This window comes from Carettochelys insculpta, chromosome 2 (genome assembly GCF_033958435.1).
Source record: "Carettochelys insculpta isolate YL-2023 chromosome 2, ASM3395843v1, whole genome shotgun sequence".
NCBI classification, from domain to species: Eukaryota; Metazoa; Chordata; order Testudines; family Carettochelyidae; genus Carettochelys; species Carettochelys insculpta.
In genome coordinates, this window is record NC_134138.1 from 115,444,205 (window position 1) to 115,465,336 (window position 21,132).

At 43.2% G+C, this 21,132-nt stretch overlaps 1 protein-coding gene across 1 annotated transcript in view; it reads left to right on the forward strand.

Moving 5' to 3' along the window:
• DCDC2 (doublecortin domain containing 2) overlaps positions 1-21,132 on the forward strand; it is a 105,190-nt gene that overhangs the window by 41,686 nt on the left and 42,372 nt on the right. Inside the window, 1 exon segment of the mRNA XM_074987591.1 lies at positions 438-621. Within this exon segment, the coding sequence (XP_074843692.1) occupies positions 438-621 (184 nt within the window).

The window sequence follows — 21,132 nt, forward strand, 5'->3', positions numbered from 1 at the left end:
ATGGCCATGTGCTCTTGCTACTTGGTAGAACAACATACAAATGTAGTTTTGGTCATGTGATCAATTCTTTACCAGTCATGTTGGTTATAAACATCCAATGACTTTATGTAAGTGTTTGCAAACAGGAAATTCAGCAATGTGTATATGCATCTGTTAATGCACATTAATGACTCCTATATCAAAGAAGACATGCCTGATTTTCTGCAAGGAATTCATGGGATTAACTTAGTTGAATACACTGGCTGACTTCTTTCTTTTTTGAGTTAACAGGTTGGTGAAAGATTATTGTTTCTTGGATTATTTTAGTTAACATCAAAAAGCACTGGCACCTAATGAATACGTCTGGTTTTATATTTGTTGCCCATCTAAACTATGACATAGGTAGCTTATAGTGAAACCTGTTTGTACCAATGAAAATTCCAAATGGTTTTCCTTAGGGAAGTGATCGCCAGTCTAAATCTACTGTTAGCTCAAATCACACTGGAGACATGATGTTATCCCCTCAGCCCCCAAAGAGAAAAGAAAAGAGGGAACAGACTCAAGAGAAGAGGAATTTTTCTAACAAACCTGCAAAAGTGAAGCAAAATATAAGAACAAGAAGTTATATGCTTCAAGATCATGGTGAGTACTTAGAAGTGTATCATTGTCAAGGCTTATTCTCACTCTGGCACTTCAAGTGCAGAAGTTGTAGGCCTGCAGGAGACTTTAAAGTAACCTGCCACTAAAAGCTTCTGCTTAGACTCCCCAAAGTCACAGATTCCCTGACCTTGGATAATACATTGCTACCACGAAAGTGCAAAACCCTTTGAGAACCCAGGAAGACTCACTTGGGAATTTCTTCCTGTGGGGTTACTTCCAAGATCTTTAACTCTTTCTCAAGAAAGTGCTTGAAAACAAACTGTAATTCCGAATAGCTAGCCTTTCCATCTTAGGCACATGCACATGGAACCTCCTGCCTTCTAGGATACAGAAATCAGATCATAGTCCAAAAAAACGATTTTATTAATAAAGAAGACGTGGTAAAGTTGCTAGGTGTTACAGAGCAACTAGGTAAGGCAGGTTAAAGCACAGAGACTTGCTTTCCTGGGATTCAGTTTAAATGTGTGTGTGTGGGGGAGGCGGTGTGGGGTGGTGGTAAGGAAATGGGTCAGCACAGAAGAGTTCAGCCAAACTCAAAATTCAAGAAAATAACCTGATATCTCTCTCTAAACGTTCCATGTTCTACTCAGGTATCTGTTGTTCCTGTTCCAAGGTTTAGTCCTTCTGTAGGCATGGATATGGCTCAAAATTGGTTCCTGGCTTAACCGATCTCATCCACCTTGCCTCCGCTCATGCACAAGACTGTTACAGGCAAATCACTGCTTCAGCTCAAACTTCGTGCTCTATTCCCATTGGTTTCCTGCTAATACTTCCTGGAGATTCTCAGGGACCCTCTGGGGTTTAACCTTTACAGTCAGTTTAGTTAACTGAATGGCTGGGATCATGTACATTCTTGAACACTCAGGCTACGTCTACACGTGCACCCAACTTCGAAATAGCTTATTTCGATGTTGCGACATCGAAATAGGCTATTTCGATGAATAACGTCTACACGTCCTCCAGGGCTGGCAACGTCGATGTTCAACTTCGACGTTGCTTAGCCCAACATCGAAATAGGCACAGCGAGGGAACGTCTACACGCCAAAGTAGCACACATCGAAATAAGGGAGCCAGGCACAGCTGCAGACAGGGTCACGGGGCGGACTCAACAGCAAGTCGCTCCCTTAAAGGGCCCCTCCCAGACACACTTTCATTAAACAGTGCAAGATACACAGAGCCAACAACTAGTTGCAGACCCTGTATATGCAGCACGGACCCCCAGCTGCAGCAGCAGCAGCCAGAAGCCCTGGGCTAAGGGCTGCTGCCCACGGTGACCACAGAGCCCCGCAAGGGCTGGAGAGAGAGTATCTCTCAACCCCCCAGCTGATGGCCGCCATGGAGGACCCCGCTATTTCGATGTTGCGGGACGCGGATCGTCTACACGTCCCTACTTCGATGTTGAACGTCGAAGTAGGGCGCTATTCCCATCCCCTCATGGGGTTAGCGACTTCGACGTCTCGCCGCCTAACGTCGAAGTTAACTTCGAAATAGCGCCCGACGCGTGTAGACGCGACGGGCGCTATTTCGAAGTTGGTGCCGCTACTTCGAAGTAGCGTGCACGTGTAGACGCAGCCTCAGGGCCATATTCTGGTCTTGGTTATGCCAGTGAAAATTTGTAATTACAGGTCTGTGTAAATCCCACAAAGGTCATCAGATTTTTAGTGTACTTTATTTGCCATATTAATTTCTGGCTCAAATCATCAGGTAGCAAATGTATCTGTATGAAGGGTTCACAGCTGCAGCTCAATTTATAAAAGATAGGTTAAAATTATATATGCCATATATTATGTAAGATAAATAATTTAGCATTGCCCAAGCTTTTATGCTTTAGATATAGGCATAACGAGTTGTTGTTCTGTACTGAAAAAAATGAAGCAGGTCTACTCCCAAGGACATTACGATGTCCCAGAGGATCCCATGCTGGCTGCCTGGTTTTGATAAAACAAAATGACTTGGAGGCAGAGGGAATAAAACAAATGTAGAACTCCAATTAGCCAATAGCTGCAGAGACTAATCACACTTCAAACTTGCTGGAGGCAACTTCTTATTTGCTTTCCTACTGTGTCATGGCAGCAATTTAGAAATTTAATAATAAATATTCTCTTTGGGAAATTGCCTTCCCCTCCTTCTGGGCTAAGATTTTTTTAATGTCTAGAAGAATATCCACTCTGTACAGACTTGAGACATTAGATTTCTATTTTTTCTTATTACTAACAGTTCAAAAATTGTTAATAGGGAGCAATTAATATCTGTCAGCAAAAATAAATTCTACTTTTCATAGCTTCAGATGTTTCCCCAAACTGCTGTTTAAATGTGCTATAATTATGCATTGTGTTTTATAACTTTATCATATTTGCTTCAGTAGAGCATCTGCAGGGGTACAGGATTGTGATTTGTAAATTGAATATTCTGATTCCAGGGAGTAGATTCGAAAATGGGCATTTAAAGACGAATGAAATCCTTTACTCTGAACTTCTTTGTAGAATAACTGTATCTTTCGTAGAAGAGGCTAGTAGAGTTGCCAATTTATTTTTGTTGCAGATCTAGTGCCTTTTATTTGTAGTACTGTACTGATGTTACTGTAGGTTGACATTAGCCATCTATTTATGGTCATGTTTAAACTATGTTTCTTGACAGAGAGAAAATTTTCCTATACCGAAACTGCTAAAGCCAATCTTGTCTGCCTTTCAGAACTGGCCATCTTGATAGGTTTCTTTTCTTAAAATCACCTTTGCAAATTCCCCTCGGAAGAGCTCAACGACTTGCAATCTGGCAAATTGGCTTACCTGATGGAAGGTAGTCACCTCTTGATGCACCATTCTGACGTTACATCTACATGTTCTCAGTTCCCAGCCTTTCACTCCTAAAGGGGTTTCTTAAACAATTCTCTTATCCTTGATTACATCATTTAGTTTCATTACTGGTTCTTCAAGTGTTGGCTCATATCACTTCCAGTTAGGTCCATGCACTGCATCCATGGCTGTCAGAAGTTTTTCCCTAGCAGCGGTACATCAGGCTGGCAGTGGTGCCCCTTGAGTGGCACTAGCATGGTGCTCTATCCTTGACCTTGCTGGCCAGACCCATTTCAATTCCTTCTTACCATCCACTAGGGTTGTTGGAACTGGTTCTCTTGCCTAGCAAGTGTTCCACTTCCTGCTAGAGTTAGCTTATCATTCATTCTCTGTTGTCAGTAGTCCTTCATCGCTGAATAGCACTTAAGTGGATAGAATACAGACTAATACGGCTATCTCTATATTACTGTTAAGTAGGAGTAAAGGGGTTTCTCCCCTTCCTGCCCTCTTTTCCCTGGGATTTCGGGCATGCCTAATATATGGGCTTGTCTGTACTTGTGGGGGAAAAAAACCTTTCCTCAAAAACAAAAACAAACAAAAAAAACACACCAGCACAGATAAGAGGGCTTTTCCCTCGAAATAATAGTTCCAGCTCTGTGAATGACTTTCATTGGCTATGTCTACACTAGCCCCAAACTTCGAAATGGCCATTCAAATGGCCATTTCGAAGTTTACTAATGAAGCGCTGAAATGCATATTCAGCGCTTCATTAGCATGCGGGCGGCCGCGGCGCTTCAGAATTGATGTGGCTCGTCCCAATGGGGCTCCTTTTCGAAAGGACTCCGCCTACTTTGAAGTTCCCTTATTCCCATGAGCAGATAGGAATAAGGGGGCTTCGAAGTAGGCGGTGTCTTTTTGAAAAGGAGCCCCATCGGGACGAGCCGCGCGGCAGTGAGCCGCGTCAATTTTGAAGCACCGTGGCCGCCCGCATGCTAATGAAGCGCTGAATATGTATTTCAGCGCTTCATTAGTAAACTTCAAAATAGCCATTTGAATGGCCATTTCGAAGTTTGGGGCTAGTGTAGACAAGGCCATTGACTCCCGCACTTTAAGGTTGAAAATGAAAGTGTGTGAACAAAGCACAGTTATTATTGACTTATACGAATGCTCCTTTTTCAATGCTGTGGCTGTAAATGAGGATGCTGTGTTTTGCAATACCGTGGCTGTGTGAATGCAGTTTTTTGTTTTAAACTTATTTCGACCTTGGGACGTCAGAAAAAAGTATTGTCTTAAAAAAGTGCAGCGTAGACGCAGCCTAAATCTCAAGGCCTTAACCATTGCAAATCCTGTCTGAGGCCTATGCCTATTGGTGACTCCCACGACTCCTGTCTCAGGTGTCTGAGACAAGCACACAAGTCAGACAGGTGTAACATTTGCAGAGCTTTCAAGCCGGGCTCTAGAAAGGAGTGGGACTTCAGACTAGAACAGTTCCTCATGGAGTTTGCATGCCTGTAACAACAATAAGAGCTGGTACCGAGCGCCTTGGTACAGAGCACTCTCTCTCCGGCACAAGGAACGTCATGGAGAAAGGATGCAGCACTGCATTGCTGATTGCCAATACTGAAATCTTCCAACTCCCAGAGCCGTTCATACTCTCCATCTGCAGACACAAAAGGGGCCTTGACTGCAGCAGTGTCTCTGGCCCCCCGTCATAGGGGGAAGCAGAAGCAGAGCCCTCAGGCACTTATGCACTATTCAAACCTGCACAGCTACTGACCATCCCAGGAGCCGTATCATACTGGACTCCTTGCATCACAGAATCTGCCATTCCCTCCACCCCAGATGCTTCTAAAGCAGCGAGATGATGGTGATGAAATCTCTCAGTCACGGACCGCCTCCGTCTCCTCCAAGCCAAGCACCATCTCAAGGCAAACTGGCATTCAAGCTCTTTCTTTTTTGTGCTGAAATTAAAATCTGATAGTTAACCTAATAACACACATTCTGATTGGAATATACAGCTTGTCAGACAGCAGTGCCATTCAGAGTTCAAACTGAATCTTTTCTAACAGCCACTACAGTAAAGATGGAACTTTGCCTGTGATTAAATGACACTAGATAGGACAGTTAGTAGTGTGCGAACAGAAAAAGCAATGTCTAAGGTCCCCTTTCTGCAAAACCTTGCACTTGCTTGGATCCCCATTGACTGGCTGGAATGGGACCTAAGACTGTGAAAACACTTTTCTCTTTGGTGGGGAGACAGGAAAAGAATACTGCACTCTGATGAGTCTTTGCTTTAGGAGTGTTCAGAAGCAGTTGCAGACTTGTCACTCTTGCTACCAGCCATGGAATGGGTTTTTCTTTTTGAATCCTCTTATAGTTGTTCAGCCAAATGAAATGAACAATAGCCAGGAAGCAGTGGTGTGACTCTTCTTCATGTTACTGCTAATTCAAGGTAACTTCTACTCTTGCAATGTATTTTAAGAAGGATTATGTTGCTCTCCCATTTGATATTTTTGCACTTATTTTTCAATTAAACTTAACTCTTCTGTTCAGTTAGATTCAGATTTCATCCTGGCTTCTTTGTGATGCCAGGCTTCTTTCTTTTGCTTTTCTTGGTAGTTGGCTCCCATCTTGACATATGATCTTTTCTGCTATCAAGAGCAGTCAAGCAGAATGCCGGCATTGCTTGATTTTGATTTAAGATTAGCTGTTAGTTATGGTCCCAGACATGTCATTATGTTGGAGTAGCTGATGGCAGCTACTCCTTAAATTAGACGGTTTGCATTGTTAACGCTGAGGAAAGTAGTAATTCCATGGCCTTTTGCTAAATAAAGAGTTGTACTTGTCATATAGAAGTTGCTTAGATGTTACACAGGATTCTGAGCTGACTTTTCTGTGGTAGGATTTTCTTCTGCTTGTCCATTTCTATTTTCCTTTAATGACTGTAATGCTCATAAAAGTACCTGAGAGCCCTAAAAACTAAAAGGCCATTATGTTATCCACAGAAGAGGTACAGCAGTGATTGCAGCAGCACATGTTTAATCACTTTACACTCCTTATGTGCTTAAATCAAGTTCCAGCATGTGTGTCTCTGTAGGGAAGAAGTTAATTCAGTTCCCTGGCCATTCATTTCCTGTATCATTTGACAGTGTAACAGGCTGGCAGTGTGTGTTTGAAAAGGCACTTCCTGACAGCAGGAGTTGATCCTGTTGAAGAAATAGTTCAGTGGACTCTGCTGACTCATGGAGGAAGGTGTCTCATTTTCCTATTTAAATACAATGGAAGTAGAAGTACCAATCTAGAGAAAGACAGAATCTTAGTAGTCTGGAAGCAGGAACTTTGGGTGGTGTCAGCAGTAACCACTTCCAAACCCAGGGATAAGGCTAAAGCCAAGCTTTTTTATGGGTAATGTGGCAGGGTGGACATGGTCCGGAGGCTCCTTGTTGGAGGCCTGGTGGCCTGCCTCACTCTGCCCTGGAACAGAATGGAGAGAAATCTTCCTGGCAGCCTAGAGTGGTTGCAAAGGAGCAGCCAATCAGAGTGGTTGATAGAATAGTCAACCTGGTGCCAGAAGGGGCCTGTATAAGATAAGCAGGAAAGCAGAGAAATTTAGATGCTAGGTGGAGCTTGAGAGTGAAGACTGGGTGGCTGGCTGATGGGCTGGCTGGAGGAGCAGTAGTACCATGGACAGCTTACTGTGGAGAGCTCATTTTAGCAGCCTTCCTTGGGCTTCAGTCCTATCTGAAGACTGGGTGCCTGGCTGGCAGGAAGAGCAGCAGAATGAGTGGAAGGTCATTGTAGGCAGGCTGAAGTTAAGGGGAAATGAGCACACAACATGGCCAGGCCAATAAAGGTACCAAGATGGGCCCTGCTGATCTGGTTGAAGACTAAGCCCTGGAGGGCCAGCGGAGGGTACAGAGATGGGCTCCAGCTGAGTGGCTGAAGAAGGCAGTGCCTCTGGGAAGAAGCTTAAGAGCTACAGCCCAGGCCCTGGTAAACCTCAGAGCTGTACATCCCAAAGTAGGAACACCACGTATGACTCAGCTGGGGGGCAGAGCTGTGAAGACCTTATGTGTGTGCATGCTTGTGAGAGGCAGGCATCACCTTCATGTAAGATCACAAAGAAGAGCAGGCTCAGGCCCAATTTACAGAAAAGGGGACCATCCATGAGAGGCTGGTGCCCCTTTACCCCCAGGACACAACTGTGTTTGCACATACATCCAGCCAATGTGGGACATTTGTGAGAGGTAGGCATCAACCCCATTAAAGGTAACTACTTTAGTAATAAAGTAAAACTCCAGGAAGAGGGTGAGTTTTTGACCCTATGCTATACATGGATTTTGGTTTAAAACAGGTTGGAAAAAGTGTCTGCTCGCATTTGGTTTCAGAGAAATGCTCCCACATTATCCGGGAAAATAAAAAAAATCCTCTTTTGCCACAGAGGCATAAAATACACAAAATTAGAGGAGTATGTGGCAGTACTTAGTGAAGATAGCATTAACTATACTATAATAGCACAGGTAAACATTGCACTGTTTAGTTAATTTAGACTTGGTGCATTATTTTGTTGTCTGTCCTCCAAATAAATAATTCACACTACTGCTTGGGTGTGTCTACAAGAACCCCCTCCTTTTGGAAGGGGCATGTTAATGAGGGAGTTTGGAAGATGCTATGAGGCGCTGCATATTCATGCTAATGAGGCATTGTACATTTGTGTCCTTTGAAAAGGACAAATGGGAAGGAGGAGCTTTCGAAGACTGGGGGGTCCTTTCGAAAGGCTACACGGGCAGCGTGTGATTCGAAAGCAGCACTTTCGAATTGCCACGGCTGCCATTATGCTAATGAGCACTGCATATTCATGGAAGCACCTCATTAGCATATTCCAAACTCCCTCATTAACATGCCCCTTCTGAGAGGAGGGGCTCGTGTAGACACACTCCTTGAGTATGCTGATGGAATGGACGTGGCACATTAAAATATATTTTGACCCATGGTAATGAACTAATTAATTTGCTATAAACAATTCAATCTATTTCATCATCAAAATTGAGAAGCTAAATCTATCAGATTGCCTTTGGCATATAACAAATGCTAGATTGCAGTCATATCTGAAATTAAGTATGATGTATTCAGTGGATATTTTTTCCTAAATAAAATAGTGTCTTTCAGGGAGATAGAAATTATCCATTCTCATTTTTACCTGAACATGCAAATTTATGGACAGGCTGAAAAAACAGTGGAGTGTATAAGACTTCATATAACAGTGGAATTTGTACTTCACTTAGGGAGGAACGATCAGTTTCACACATACAAAATAGGAAGGGACTCCCTAGGATGGAGTACTGCAGAAAGAGATCTAGGGGTCATAGTGGACCACAAGCTGAGTGTGAGTCAACGGTGCAACACTGTTGCGAAAAAAACAAACGGCATTCTCGGATGCATTAACAGGAGTGTTGTGAGCAAGACAGGAGAAGTATTTCTTCCACTCTGTGCTGATTAGGTGTCAACTGGAGTCCTTTGTCCATTTCTGGGCACCACATTTTAGGAAAGAAGTGGAGAAATTGGAGAGGGTCCAGAGAAGAGCAACTAAAATGATTAGAGATCTAGAAAATATGACCTATGAGAGAAGACTAAAAGAATTGGGTTTGTTTAGTTTGGAAGAGAGAAGGCTGAGAGGGAGGGGGTATAACAGCTTTCAAGTACCTAAAAAGGTGTTACAAAGAGGAAGGAAAAAAATTATTCTCTTTAGCCTCTGATGAAAGGGTAAGAAGCAATGGGTTTAAATTGCAGGAAGGGAGGTTTAGGTTGAATATTAGGAAAAATTTCCTGTCAGGGTGGTTAATTACTGGAATTAATTGCCTAGAGTGGTTGTAGAATCTCCATCATCGGAGATACAATAAACCCTCGAAATGGGTGACTTTGAGTTGTGCTTAACTTGCATTAACGTGAGTGAAGCACAACTCAAAATGTCAATCCCCCCGCCCCAAGCTCAACCCTCCTGGCCCCACACACGGCTCTGGTTCAACACCCCCCCACCTAGCCCTGCTCACCACACACACACACAGAGCTCTGGCTCACTCCTGCGCCCGGCTCCAGCTCACCACCCATCACAAGTGGCTCTGGCTCAGCTACCCCTTGCCCCAGTTCAAACCACCCATGGCCTGGCTCACCCTCATGCGTGGTTCTAGCTCACCCCCACCCCCCAGTTCAATCCCCCACTGCGCAGCTCTGGTTCAACCCCCTGCCTTAGTTCAAATCTTCCCGCCTGCAGCCCTGGTTCAACCCCCGCCCGCCCCGGCCTCAGTTCAAATCCCTGTGGCCTGGCTCACCACCCAAGCATGGTTCCAGCTCATCACCCCCCATGCATGGCTCTAGCTCAAACCCCCGCCACCATTCAACCACACCCCCACACGCTCCAGCTCAACTCCGCCCCAACTCCAGCTCAACTCTGCCCCCTCAGCCCTAACCACCCCAGGCTTAACCTCACTGCCCGCCTCCCACTGCCCCAACCCACCGCTAGAGTTAACCCTCCCCAACTGCCCCCCCAACCCCAGGACTTACCTTTGAAAAGGAGCTCCAGGTGTTCCTGCTGCTTTCCTGGCTGCAGAACGTGTATTCCACTGGGGAAAAAAGCCGCCCCCGAACTTACGTGAAATTCCAGTTATGCAAGGGTGTGTGGGACACAACCATCATGTAAATTGAGGCACTATTGTATTTAAGAAGAAATTAGATAAATATCTACCAGGGAAGACGGTGCTTGGTCCTGTTGTTTGTGCATGGGACTGAACTTTATGACCTCTTGAGGTCCCTTCCCGTTTTAGTATCTTTTATTTTATGATTGTACTTTAATTTACAGATACAATTATTTAACTAAGTTAGAAAAATCCTGATTTATCATGGGAAGTGGAGTCAGTTAAAAATTGTGTGATGAAAAGATTTGTTTGGAAGTGTATCCTTGAGCAGCAGACTAATAAAAGTGTATTCACTGTATATACATGAATTGTTTGGGTTCTTTAATTGTGTGCATTATAAATAATTATCTGACCTTTGGCCATGACTTGACATATTGTGTTACACTGGAATAATGTGTTTTCAATGGAAACAAATCCTAATACATTTTTTGGATTTATAATACATATAACACAGCGTAACACAACATGCCAAGTCATGGCCAAAGGCCAGGCAATTATTGGTCTCTTTTCATAGAGATGAAAGGCAAGCTGCCTCTTGGAAATTCAGATGCATAAGGAAACTAAAGTCTTTTCTAACTGTAATAAATTGTACTCATAACATTTTTAGATTGCAATTACGCATCTGATTAAGATAAATGCTGGTGCAATGTGGGAGAGCTTCTGAAAATCAGAGTTCTGGAATGGTGACATATAGACATTTTGATACCATGATTATCCTAGATTCCTGCTTTAACTAAATTCTTATAGATTGGTAGTGATAAAAACTTGTTAAAACCAAGACAACCCTTGATCTATATGCCAACCAGATACAAGCTTTCTGCCTCTTGATATATTTTCTACCAGTGAATATAATGGCCCTGATTCACTGGTGCTCTGAAAGTTTTACAGTCATTCATACTAGTTCAAAATAAGAGTGAGCTCTAATTGATTTCTATAGGACTTGGTGTGAGCTCTGAGCCTACACAAGATTAGAGCCTTTATCTGGGAAGCGCCATGCACACCAGTGGTCCTGCAGAGATGTAAACAGTGCATCTCTAAAATACTAAACGTTAATAAAAACATCTTTAAAACTATTTAAACAACAGTAATATGTTATTTTATACTACTATAGTATATTTCATCTGTGGAGCTCATAGTACTTTGTAGTTATGAATTTATGAAAATTCTTGCAAAGACATTATTCCGAATTTGCATATGAGGAAATGCGGGCACTCAGCCTTTAAATCACTTGGCTCAGGTCATACAGTAGGTCAGTAGAAAAACTAGGAATAAAACAAGAGATTTCTTGACATTTTTAACTGTTATAACATGTAGTAATATCAGTTCCAACAAGATGCAATCAGCATTAGCACTGTAAGCTATAAGCAGTAAATCATTTTGGTCTGAACAAAGGCTTCAATTGCTTGTGTTTCTGTGCACTGAAGAAGGTTGTAGAAAATACACCAGTGTTTTGTTTGCTAAAGAACTAACTTAAACTTCCTTGTGGCTGTTCTCTCCTGGAGCCTTTTAGGCCCTCTTTTTATTACATAGGGTTTGCATAGGGTGACAATCCTCCCTTGTTAGGTGGGATGGTCCTGTATTTGGGATGCCAAAAAGGCATCCCGCCTTACTTTTTAAAGGGACAGATTACCCCATATTTAGGCCCTTGGGGGTGGGGATGGGAGCGGCTGCTGCTTCCCCGGAGCTCAGGTCTGGAAGTGCCTGCTGCTTTCCTGGGGCTCTGGGGCCGGAAGCACCCATGGCTGCTGCTTTCCTGGGGCTCCAGGGCCAGGAGCTCCTGCTGGCTGCTGCTTTCCTGGAGCTCCGGGTCCGGTGCTCCCACGGCTGCTGTTTTCCCAGGGCTCCAGGCTGGGAGCGCCTGTGGCCTCCGCTTCCCCGGGGCTCCATGTGGGGGGCGCAGGCTCCCCAAGGCTTGGTGCAGCCTGGAGGAGCCGTCCCCTCCCCCCATATCTCCCTGTCCTGTATTTGTGACAGGGAGATACGGTCGCTCTAGGTTTGTAGAAAGATACTAGATTTGCGGAGGCAATGTCTGCATTCACCTTGTACAGAGTTAAATAGGATCTAATCAATGTGGCTGCGGCAAAGGACAAATGTGTCTCACAAATCTGCTAGCATTCTTGGGAAGTGTCAGTGTGGTAATACATACAAATAGTGATGATAAGGTAGTGGATAAAGGAGAATTGGTTTATAAATTTAAAAGGCCATTGACAAGATCCCTCAGGGCATGTGTCTGCACTGCAGACGGCAGTGTGCCTTGCAGCCCATAGACAATGTGCTTGTGAGCTCTGTGCGAACTACTGTGTTAAAATTAGTGGCGTGGACATTGTAGCACAAGCAGCGTGCGGACTAGGGGTCAGAGTGTGAGCCAGAGCACAGGTGGCTAACCTGTGCCACCTCCCTTATGCAACATCTGCATGTTATTGTGAGCAAAGCAAGTACGTGTCTGTCCCCCGCACCCCCGCCTGCTGGAGGCATCCCCTCAGAAGACTCTGTGATACATGGACAGTATCTCATAATACACTTAATAACCTTTATGGAACTAAGCTGAGCCTTAGAGTTAGGCTTAATATGTTTGGAGTCCAGTATATTGAAAATGCAATCGGGTATGTACTGTTGTGCCATTGTATGTACCTTCTCTATAAGGAGGTGGATGCTGGTGTACTCCCTCTGTTATTGGTCCTTTGAAGCCACCCTCCCCTCCCCCACAAGATACATGTACTAGTTCAAAGTAGATACCCTGGGACCAAAGACAAAGAAAGGATTTTTGGATAAATAACCTGGTTTTAACCTGGCCCAAAATCATCATCTTGAGCCAGCAAATGCACCCCGGTCCTTATGGAAGGATTGGAAAGACATGATGTACTGAATTCCCAAAATATTGCGTGTTAGTCCTGAACTGAGATTATGATGAATTTGTGACCACAAAGGAGATCCCTTGGGTGAAGAGTTGAAGGATTGCTCCTTCCAGAACCCCTGTTACAGATGGGGTGATATCTAAGCTTTTTAGCTTGTGTGTAGCTTCTTTTATTGTTTTAAAAATGTTTTCTCTGTAATGATTTTACCTTTATAAATAGGGTTACATAAAGAAGTGCTGTGTGGGTAAATTTAGCAATTATAGCTATCTGCCACCAAAGCAAAAGCAAGTAGGTGTGCTTGGGAAGCCTGACTCTGCTAGGAATAACACAGGAAAGACAGAGAACTGTTCAGGTTGGAAATGTGTCAGACAGAAGAGAGTAAGATGTGTTTATCCACTCAAGGAAGGCAACATATGGGGAGCTGGAATTTGTGAGTTAGTGCCCTCACTGGACTGTTGAGTGGAAATACAGGTGCAGTTGTGATAGTCTACTGAAAATGACTAAGTTATCCTGGAATGTGAGGCAACTTATTATGATGCATTGAAAACAGGAAATGAAGTTTGTGGAATGTCAGAAGTTTAACAGCAGGGTATTAGATCTGAGGTTAATTAACATTTATTAATTACTTGGAAAGCGGGGATAGGCAGTGAAGTTGCACTTATTGCAGAGGGTGAAGTTTTTTAGGTGAATCAAGTGCAGAGAAGTCAGAAGCTTCAGAAGGACCGAACCAAGATAAGTCCGATTCAATGAGAAGTGGAAGGTCTATGGTGATGCAAAGTGATGCATATTGGTGTGAAAAATCATACAACTCATACACCTTACAGGATTCCAAGTTGTGTATTGACTCAGAAGGATATTTTGGAATCACTGTACCCAGCTCAGTAGAAATCTCTTTTCATTGTGCAGCTTTGATCAAAAAAGAAAGTACTGTTTTAGGATGGAGAACAATTTGGAAAATATGTCATTATGTGAGTCAATGGTGTGACCTGGTTTTGCTGGTACAGGTTGCATCTCTTAAAACTGGCAATCTCTGGTCCAGCAGTACTGGACCAGCGATGCTCCTGGACCAGCGATGCTCCTGGACCAGAGAGCCCAGGAAGGAGAGCAAGCTGGAGCTGGTATCCCCCGGGAAGCCCTGGGAACCAGAGAAGGGGCCAGGGCTGGGGCTGGCAGCTGTTGACAGCCCCACCAGCAGCAGCAGTGGCCAGAGTCTCTCCACAGTAGCATGGGCCCAGATAGAATCCAGCCAGCTCAGTAGGGTGTGGGCATTTTGGGGCCTATGCAAGGACCTCCCTTCGTCTGGCAAATTCTCTTGTTTGGGATCGGTCATGTCCCAACCATGCTGGACCAGGGAGGTCCCATCTGTATACAGTGTGTACTTCTGGTCACTCCATCGAAGAAAGGACATTACAGATTTAGAGGAGGTTCCATGTCGTGATTAGGACATGGAAAAATGCATATGAATAGAAATTAAAAAGTTTGAAGTGTACCTTGGAAGAGTGGGGAGGTGAGCAAATACTGAACAGTGTAGGAAAGATAGACTAGGCACTTTTGTTCCCCAGTCTCATCTAGGGGATAGTGAATGAAAGTAAAAAAGTGCCTAATTCAAAACTAATAAAGGGAAGTACTTTCCATGGCTGTGGAACTAATCGCTGGATTATGTTGAGGCTATAAAATTAGGCATTTAAGATTAGGCAATTAAGATTTTAAAAAGAGTCAGAAATGTATATGGATAATAATATCCAGAGTTACAATAGTTAATGCTAACAGATTTTTGGAAGGCATATAAAACCTCCTCCATCAGTCTCTAACTGCTAAGGATTAGGATGAAAGCATCATGGGGGGCAAATTGTGCTAAATCAGCCTACTGAGGGGTTTATTGTATCTTCTAAGGCATCTCATGCTTACCTATGGCAGGGACAAGATATTGTACTAGGTGGACCATAAGTCTGACCCTGTAAAGCACTTTCTATGTTCCGATTTACAAACTAATTTTTTGAATAATATAGACTTTTCCTTTAAATAGCTTTAATTGGGGATTTTAAGCAGTGGGTGGTGAAATGTTCATTTTATTTCTGACAGGAAAAAGTGTTATAGTTGTCAAATGGCAATATCAGAAGTGAATTAAGTTATTTTCCTCACAGTATCTCTAAAATGAGGCTTTTACTGCCTGCAGAGTAATAGTTTTCTTTTGCCATGTAAATGCAGTATCAGTCTGGCTTGCTTCAGAAATGCTTTCCTAATGCTTTTTTTTTTTTGTGCTTTTCATGCTGTGAAGCACTTGATAGGTATTTTTGTCAAAGGTAAATGGTAGGAAATTCATATTTATAGAGATGCTGCCAGTAACTTAGAAGAACCGATGTTTGAGGTGTAACATGGATTTGTTTGTGAAGAACAATTGGTAAATTGATAGTTTTCTTGAGGTTGAATGGGACAGTGAAATAAAAAGTCTTCTCCCCCACCTTCTGACTTCCCTCAAGTAAATTACTTATCATTAGTCTCCGGAGGTATTGCCCCCAGAGCTGGAATTGTAAATCAATTTAAACACAACGATGAATCTCGATTTTAAAAACAGGTTCTTTGGGAGTCTTTTTGTGCTAAAGTATCAATATTTTCTTTTAACTATTACATTATAGACTCTTATCCTGAAGGTGTCTGGGGTGGGGTCTGGTTGCGGGTGCAAGCTCTGGGGTAAGGCTGGGGATGAGCAGTTTGGGGTGTGGGCTCTGCAGATGTGCCTACCAACATCAGAAGATGCCCGTCCCCAGGGGGGCTTTGGCATGAACCCTTCATGCCTGCATTGCAGGGATATAACACTAGTGAGGTATCTGCAGCTGAAAATTCAGGTCTTTAATTCTGGTGCGGAATACTAGGTTATTCGTGGTAGAAAAACTTAGAGTGAATGATATTCTGAAAAATACCTCGTCACGCTGGGATGAAACAGATGCACAGTAACACAGCCCTTTTCTTGGTCCACCAGTACTGGCTTCATGCTGTGTGACAGGAGTCATGGAGTCTTTCAACTATTTCCTTTGCCTCAGACAGCTGAATGCAGCTGCTTGCCTGCATCTTCCCTGCCTGTGGTAGCCATCATTTTCAGGGCTGATTCTGGATCTCTCCACCTCACACAGTGACCAAGATGATATTTTAGCCAAGCCTTCATTGCTTGTGGCTTCGCTCCAATAAGCAATTCCAATAGGCCAGTCTTGGGATTGTATCTGGGATCTCTGACTGTCCACCCAAATTTCATGAATGTTGCAACTCTTCACAAGCCTGGTCATTTGGTTGCTGACCCCTGACTACAGAATCCTTACTTTCACTTTTTTGATCCTGGGGTTCCACCAAACACCAACTGGGAAACACTGCATTAGTGAAGCATAGGTCTCCAGTCATGCCATGAACGTGAAATACAACTCTTCTTACAATTTGGAAGTTATTATTTTGGTCTGATCAGTTAAATATGTATCTAAATGCTCCTTAAAAGCTCTATGTTTTTGATGTTTAATTTGTAGATTGACTTTTTAAAGCACAAAGTAATTTAAAGTGTAATTACTAGATCCATTATGATGCAAGAATGACAAGACTCACAAAGAATATATGTATTTTTAATGTATTTATTGTAAGTTAATGCAAAGGTCACACTGTGACTGAGGGACAAGAATCTTTGATTTACTTGACTTAAATCCTTGTACTACGAGTGGAACATAGGTCATCCAAAAGTCTCTTCCACTGCACTCTGTCTTGGGACAAAACTTCTCGCTGACTCCAGGAGTACCCCAGTTGTTGTCCTTCAGTCTCAGTAGATCTTCTCCACATTGTCCAAGGTCTTCCTCTTTGGCATTTTTCCTTGCAGATTCCATTTAAGAGCTTGCTGGACTATGTTGGATGATGGTTTTCTGAGAGTGTGACCTACTCATCCCCACTTTCTCCTCTTGATTTGAATGTCAAGTAGTTCTTGTCTTGCTTTGTTCGGAAACTCTTCATTTCTGACAGTCTTGCCCTTTGATGTGAAGGATGTACTCAGGCATCTTTTCATGAATGTCTGCAGATTGTGATTTGAAGACTTTTTGGTATGCCCAGTCTCACATCCATACAACAGCACACTCTTCATATTTTGTGTTGCAGATCCACAATTTTGTCTTCACAGATATCATTTGCGAACTCCATATGGGACGAAGAGTCTTGAATGCAGCTGTTGCTTCCCCTAGTCTGGCATTGATATCCTTGTCTGTCCCCTGTCTCAGCCCACAACACTCTCCCAAGTAGGTGAACTACTCCACATCTTCCAGGTCATCCACTCCCAGTGTGATGGTGATGGTGTTGCACTGGTTATTCCTCATTGTCTTGGTGTTTTCCTTGTTGATGCTCATTCCATTCAGTGAGGCAATTTTGTCTAGTGTTGTGACCTTTCTTCCATGCTTTCATGTTGGTGCGAAAGGAAGGTGACATTGTCCGCAAAATTAATGCCCTCTAGCTCTTTGAAATGCATCTACTGAATGCCCCATTGATGGCCATCTGTTGTCCTCTTCATAATCCAGTCCATTGTGACCAAGAAAAAGAGAGAGATGACAATAGGCACCGTTGTCGTACTTCTGAGAGTATGCTGAAGGATTCTGTCAAGACACCATTGTGAACAACTTGATATGTTGAGGGTTTGTAGTTGAATGGAGAAGGTTAATAATTTTGGATGGGATTCCACAGTGTAACAGCAGTTTCCACAAAGTGTCTCTATTAACACAGTCAAAGGCTTCTGAAGTCTATGAAGGTTATGTTTGGTGGGGAGTTACACTCAAGCAACTGTTCTGTGATCACTCCGAGAGTTGCTATTAGGATAGCATAAGATCTCTTCCTTTGGAAGCCAAGCGGTTCTTCCCTGAGCTGTAAGTCAATTTCTGTATTCATTCTCACCAAGAGAATCCTATTGAACACCTTTCCTGGAGTAGACAGTAACATGATGCCCTCCAGTTCTTGCATTCCTTCAGGTTGCCTTTGTTTGGAAGCTTGATAGGTGGCCATGTTTTCAGTCTTATGGGATCTCTTCAGTGTCCCACATTTTTCCAAATAGATTATACATCATGTTGACTGATGTCTCACTACCTGCTTTAATCGCTTCTGCAGGGATGCTGCCTGGCCAGGTGCTTTTCTGCTTTTCAGATGGGCAATGGCTTTTCTGATTTCTTTTTGTGTAGGTCTGTTGCTGTTAATTTGCAGAGATATATTTGCAGGCGGTAACTCCAGAGATTCCACGTGGGCAGGGCAGCTCAGTAGCTCTTCAAAGTGTTCCTTCCATCTACTGAGCTTCTCACTTGGATTTGTGAGCACATGCCCCTCCTTCCTTTCAAGGCTCTCTGTCCTGCAGTTTGTTCCACTTGTTGTGAAAGGTTTTCCACAAATTTCTTCTTGTCCCATTTTACAGCTTTTTTTACCTTTTCTGTTGGCTTCTGAATACAGTCTCTGAGCTTCTGCCTTGATTGGTCTTGTTTTACTGTTGTTGACTCCTGCTTTTCTGTCATTTCATTCCTTCACTTTTCTCAGAGTTTCTGCTGTGATCCATTCTTCATGGTGCCTTATCCTTTGTTGCCTTTTCCAATGTTCTATCACAGGTCTCTTTGCAGGCTCTTTTAGTGTATTCCTAAATTTTTTCCACAGTAGCATCTTTCAGGATGAAGTCCGTCAGAAGTGCATATCTGTTGGACAGCTCCACTTGGAAACTGGCTCTTGTCTCTATGGCTACATCTAAACTTACTAAAAACTTTGAAAAGGCCACGCTAACGGCCAAATCGAAGAATACTAATGAGGCATTGAAATGCATATTCACTGACTCATTAGCATGCCGCTGGTCTTGGCACTTTGAAAGTGCTGCGGTTTGTTCACCCATGGCTCATCTATACGGGGGTCTTTTTCAAAAGGACCCTGCCAACATTGAAATCCCCTTATTCCTACCAGCTGAAAAAGAGTTACAGAAAACATCTACAAAGAAACTTACAATTACACAAGTCTTGGGAGGAGCTGGTAGGAATAAGGGGATTTTGATGTTGGCAGGGTCCTTTTGAAAAGGACTCCCGTGTAGACAAGCTGAGGGCGAGTGAACTGTGCCATGCTAATGAGGGGCTGAATATGCATTTCAGTGCCTCGTTAGTATTCTTTGATTTGGCCATTAGCATGACCATTTCGAAATTTTTAGTAAGTGTAGACACAGCCTATATCTTTCAGTTGCTCTGTTGAACCTCAATCCCGGCTTGGTCACTTTTGTGGTGTACCTCTTGAGCTTGAACTTGACTTTTATTGTGACCAAATGTTGGTCTTAACCCACATCTGCTCCTCTTCCAGCATGGACATCTTGCATCGATCTTCTGAAAGAACTGCTGATACAGATGTGATCAATCTGGTTTTCTGACTGGTGGTTTGGTGAAACCCAAGTGACCTGACAGGTCTCTTTGTGTAGAAAAATTCTACCACCTGTCACTACTCCTTTGAAGGAACAAAGTTAGTGAAGTGCTCTCCATTTTCATTCATGTTGCCTAGGCCCACTTTTCCCATGGTCTGTTCTCTGCGTGCTTCCAATTTTCACATTGAAGTCACCCATCAAAATTAAGATATCCTTCTTTGCTTTCTGGTTCACACAACTTTGTAGTTTCTCAGTTTTACATTCCTCAAGTGCTTTGTTGGTAGGTGCATACCATTGCACAATCAGCACCTTCTGCACATTGGTGTAGAATCTGGCTGTGAGGATGCATGCCCATGGGGTGCACCATGGGTAGTGTAGTGGTCATCACATTTGCCTCACATGTGAAAGGTCCTTGGTGTAAAACCAGGCAGAAACAGCTCTGACAAGAATCGTTAATTCAGTTTTTTAAAAAAACAGCAGGTGAACGCTGGCCTCTATTGTTTTAGAATACAATGTTTCTGGGAGTCAGTGTTCACTCTGCTCTGAAAGTGTAGAGGAGCCTTATCCTTCCAGAATAGTGTAAATGAGGCATGAGTGTAATTGAGAATTGGCCCACCAAGTTGTTAATAGTGTAATGGATTTCAAATTGGTGACTTTCTTAAGGAGGCTTTTGATGAAGCTCTTCAGAGCCTCCATGATGAAATGAACATCCTTTTGGAGCCCAAGAAGCTCATTATCTATCTTGTGTCAGGATCATCCAACCCTTCTGGTTCACACTTAAGAAGTCTTAGTTTCCAAGGTCCAAATGGGAAAGAGTCCTGGGGAACAGACCTGTGCCAGAAAAGGAAGGCCCATCTCTACTTCCAGTGAGAGAAATCTCCATTTCGTGTAAGCTATGGGGACAGATTACAAAAGACAGCTGGGTGCTCTCTCTGATCTCATTAGGGTATTTGTGGATCTGTAGTGTTTTCCAAATTGCAATCTCTTACCTGTCAGAGACACAAGAGACAATGTGGCTGGACCTACATCACATCCATGTGCTAATCAGGGATTGTTTTGCAGCAATCTGTGCTCTGTTGTCTGTCATGACAAAGACCTAGAAGGGAGGCTATGCTTTTCTGCATCCAGTCTTAGATTTGAAGAGGTTTAGTTCCAGTTTAGAATAAAGAAAAATCAGTATGGAATCACCCTGAACAATTATACTAGTACAGTAATAGGTCCTGGAGAATTTCTAATGCCTGTAGTACTAGCTGTCACCTGCCTGCATATTGCCATCTCTCCATCTTAGTGTGTTCAACTGAGGAACGCTTATAGCCTGTTTTCCCCACTGGGAACACACTATTTTGTATATCCTGTACATGATAGGTTGCAGAACGGCTGCTAGCAGCTGAAACTCGTATACCATATGTAGATTGGCTACAGATCCTCCTTCTCAGAGAAATACTCCAGAGGTGTCTTCTACAGGATCCTTTAATGAACTGCCAAGAATGACTTATGCGAGCTTTATTTAAAGATGTTGCACATGGTGCCTAGGGGCTAAACAGTATAATACAATATATCATACCATTACAGCAGCCGCTAGCCACCAATTTTAGGAGTATAGCCAAGAATCTCTCTCTAGGTCCACTGTTAATTTGGAGTTTAAACATAATTTTGCATATGCTCTTCATAAGTTAGTGGTCCTGTGTGGGTGGATGACTTTCAGCTGAGAAGACCATGTTGATGCCCATTTTCTCTGTGCAGAGGATGAATTAGCAATTCTTTAC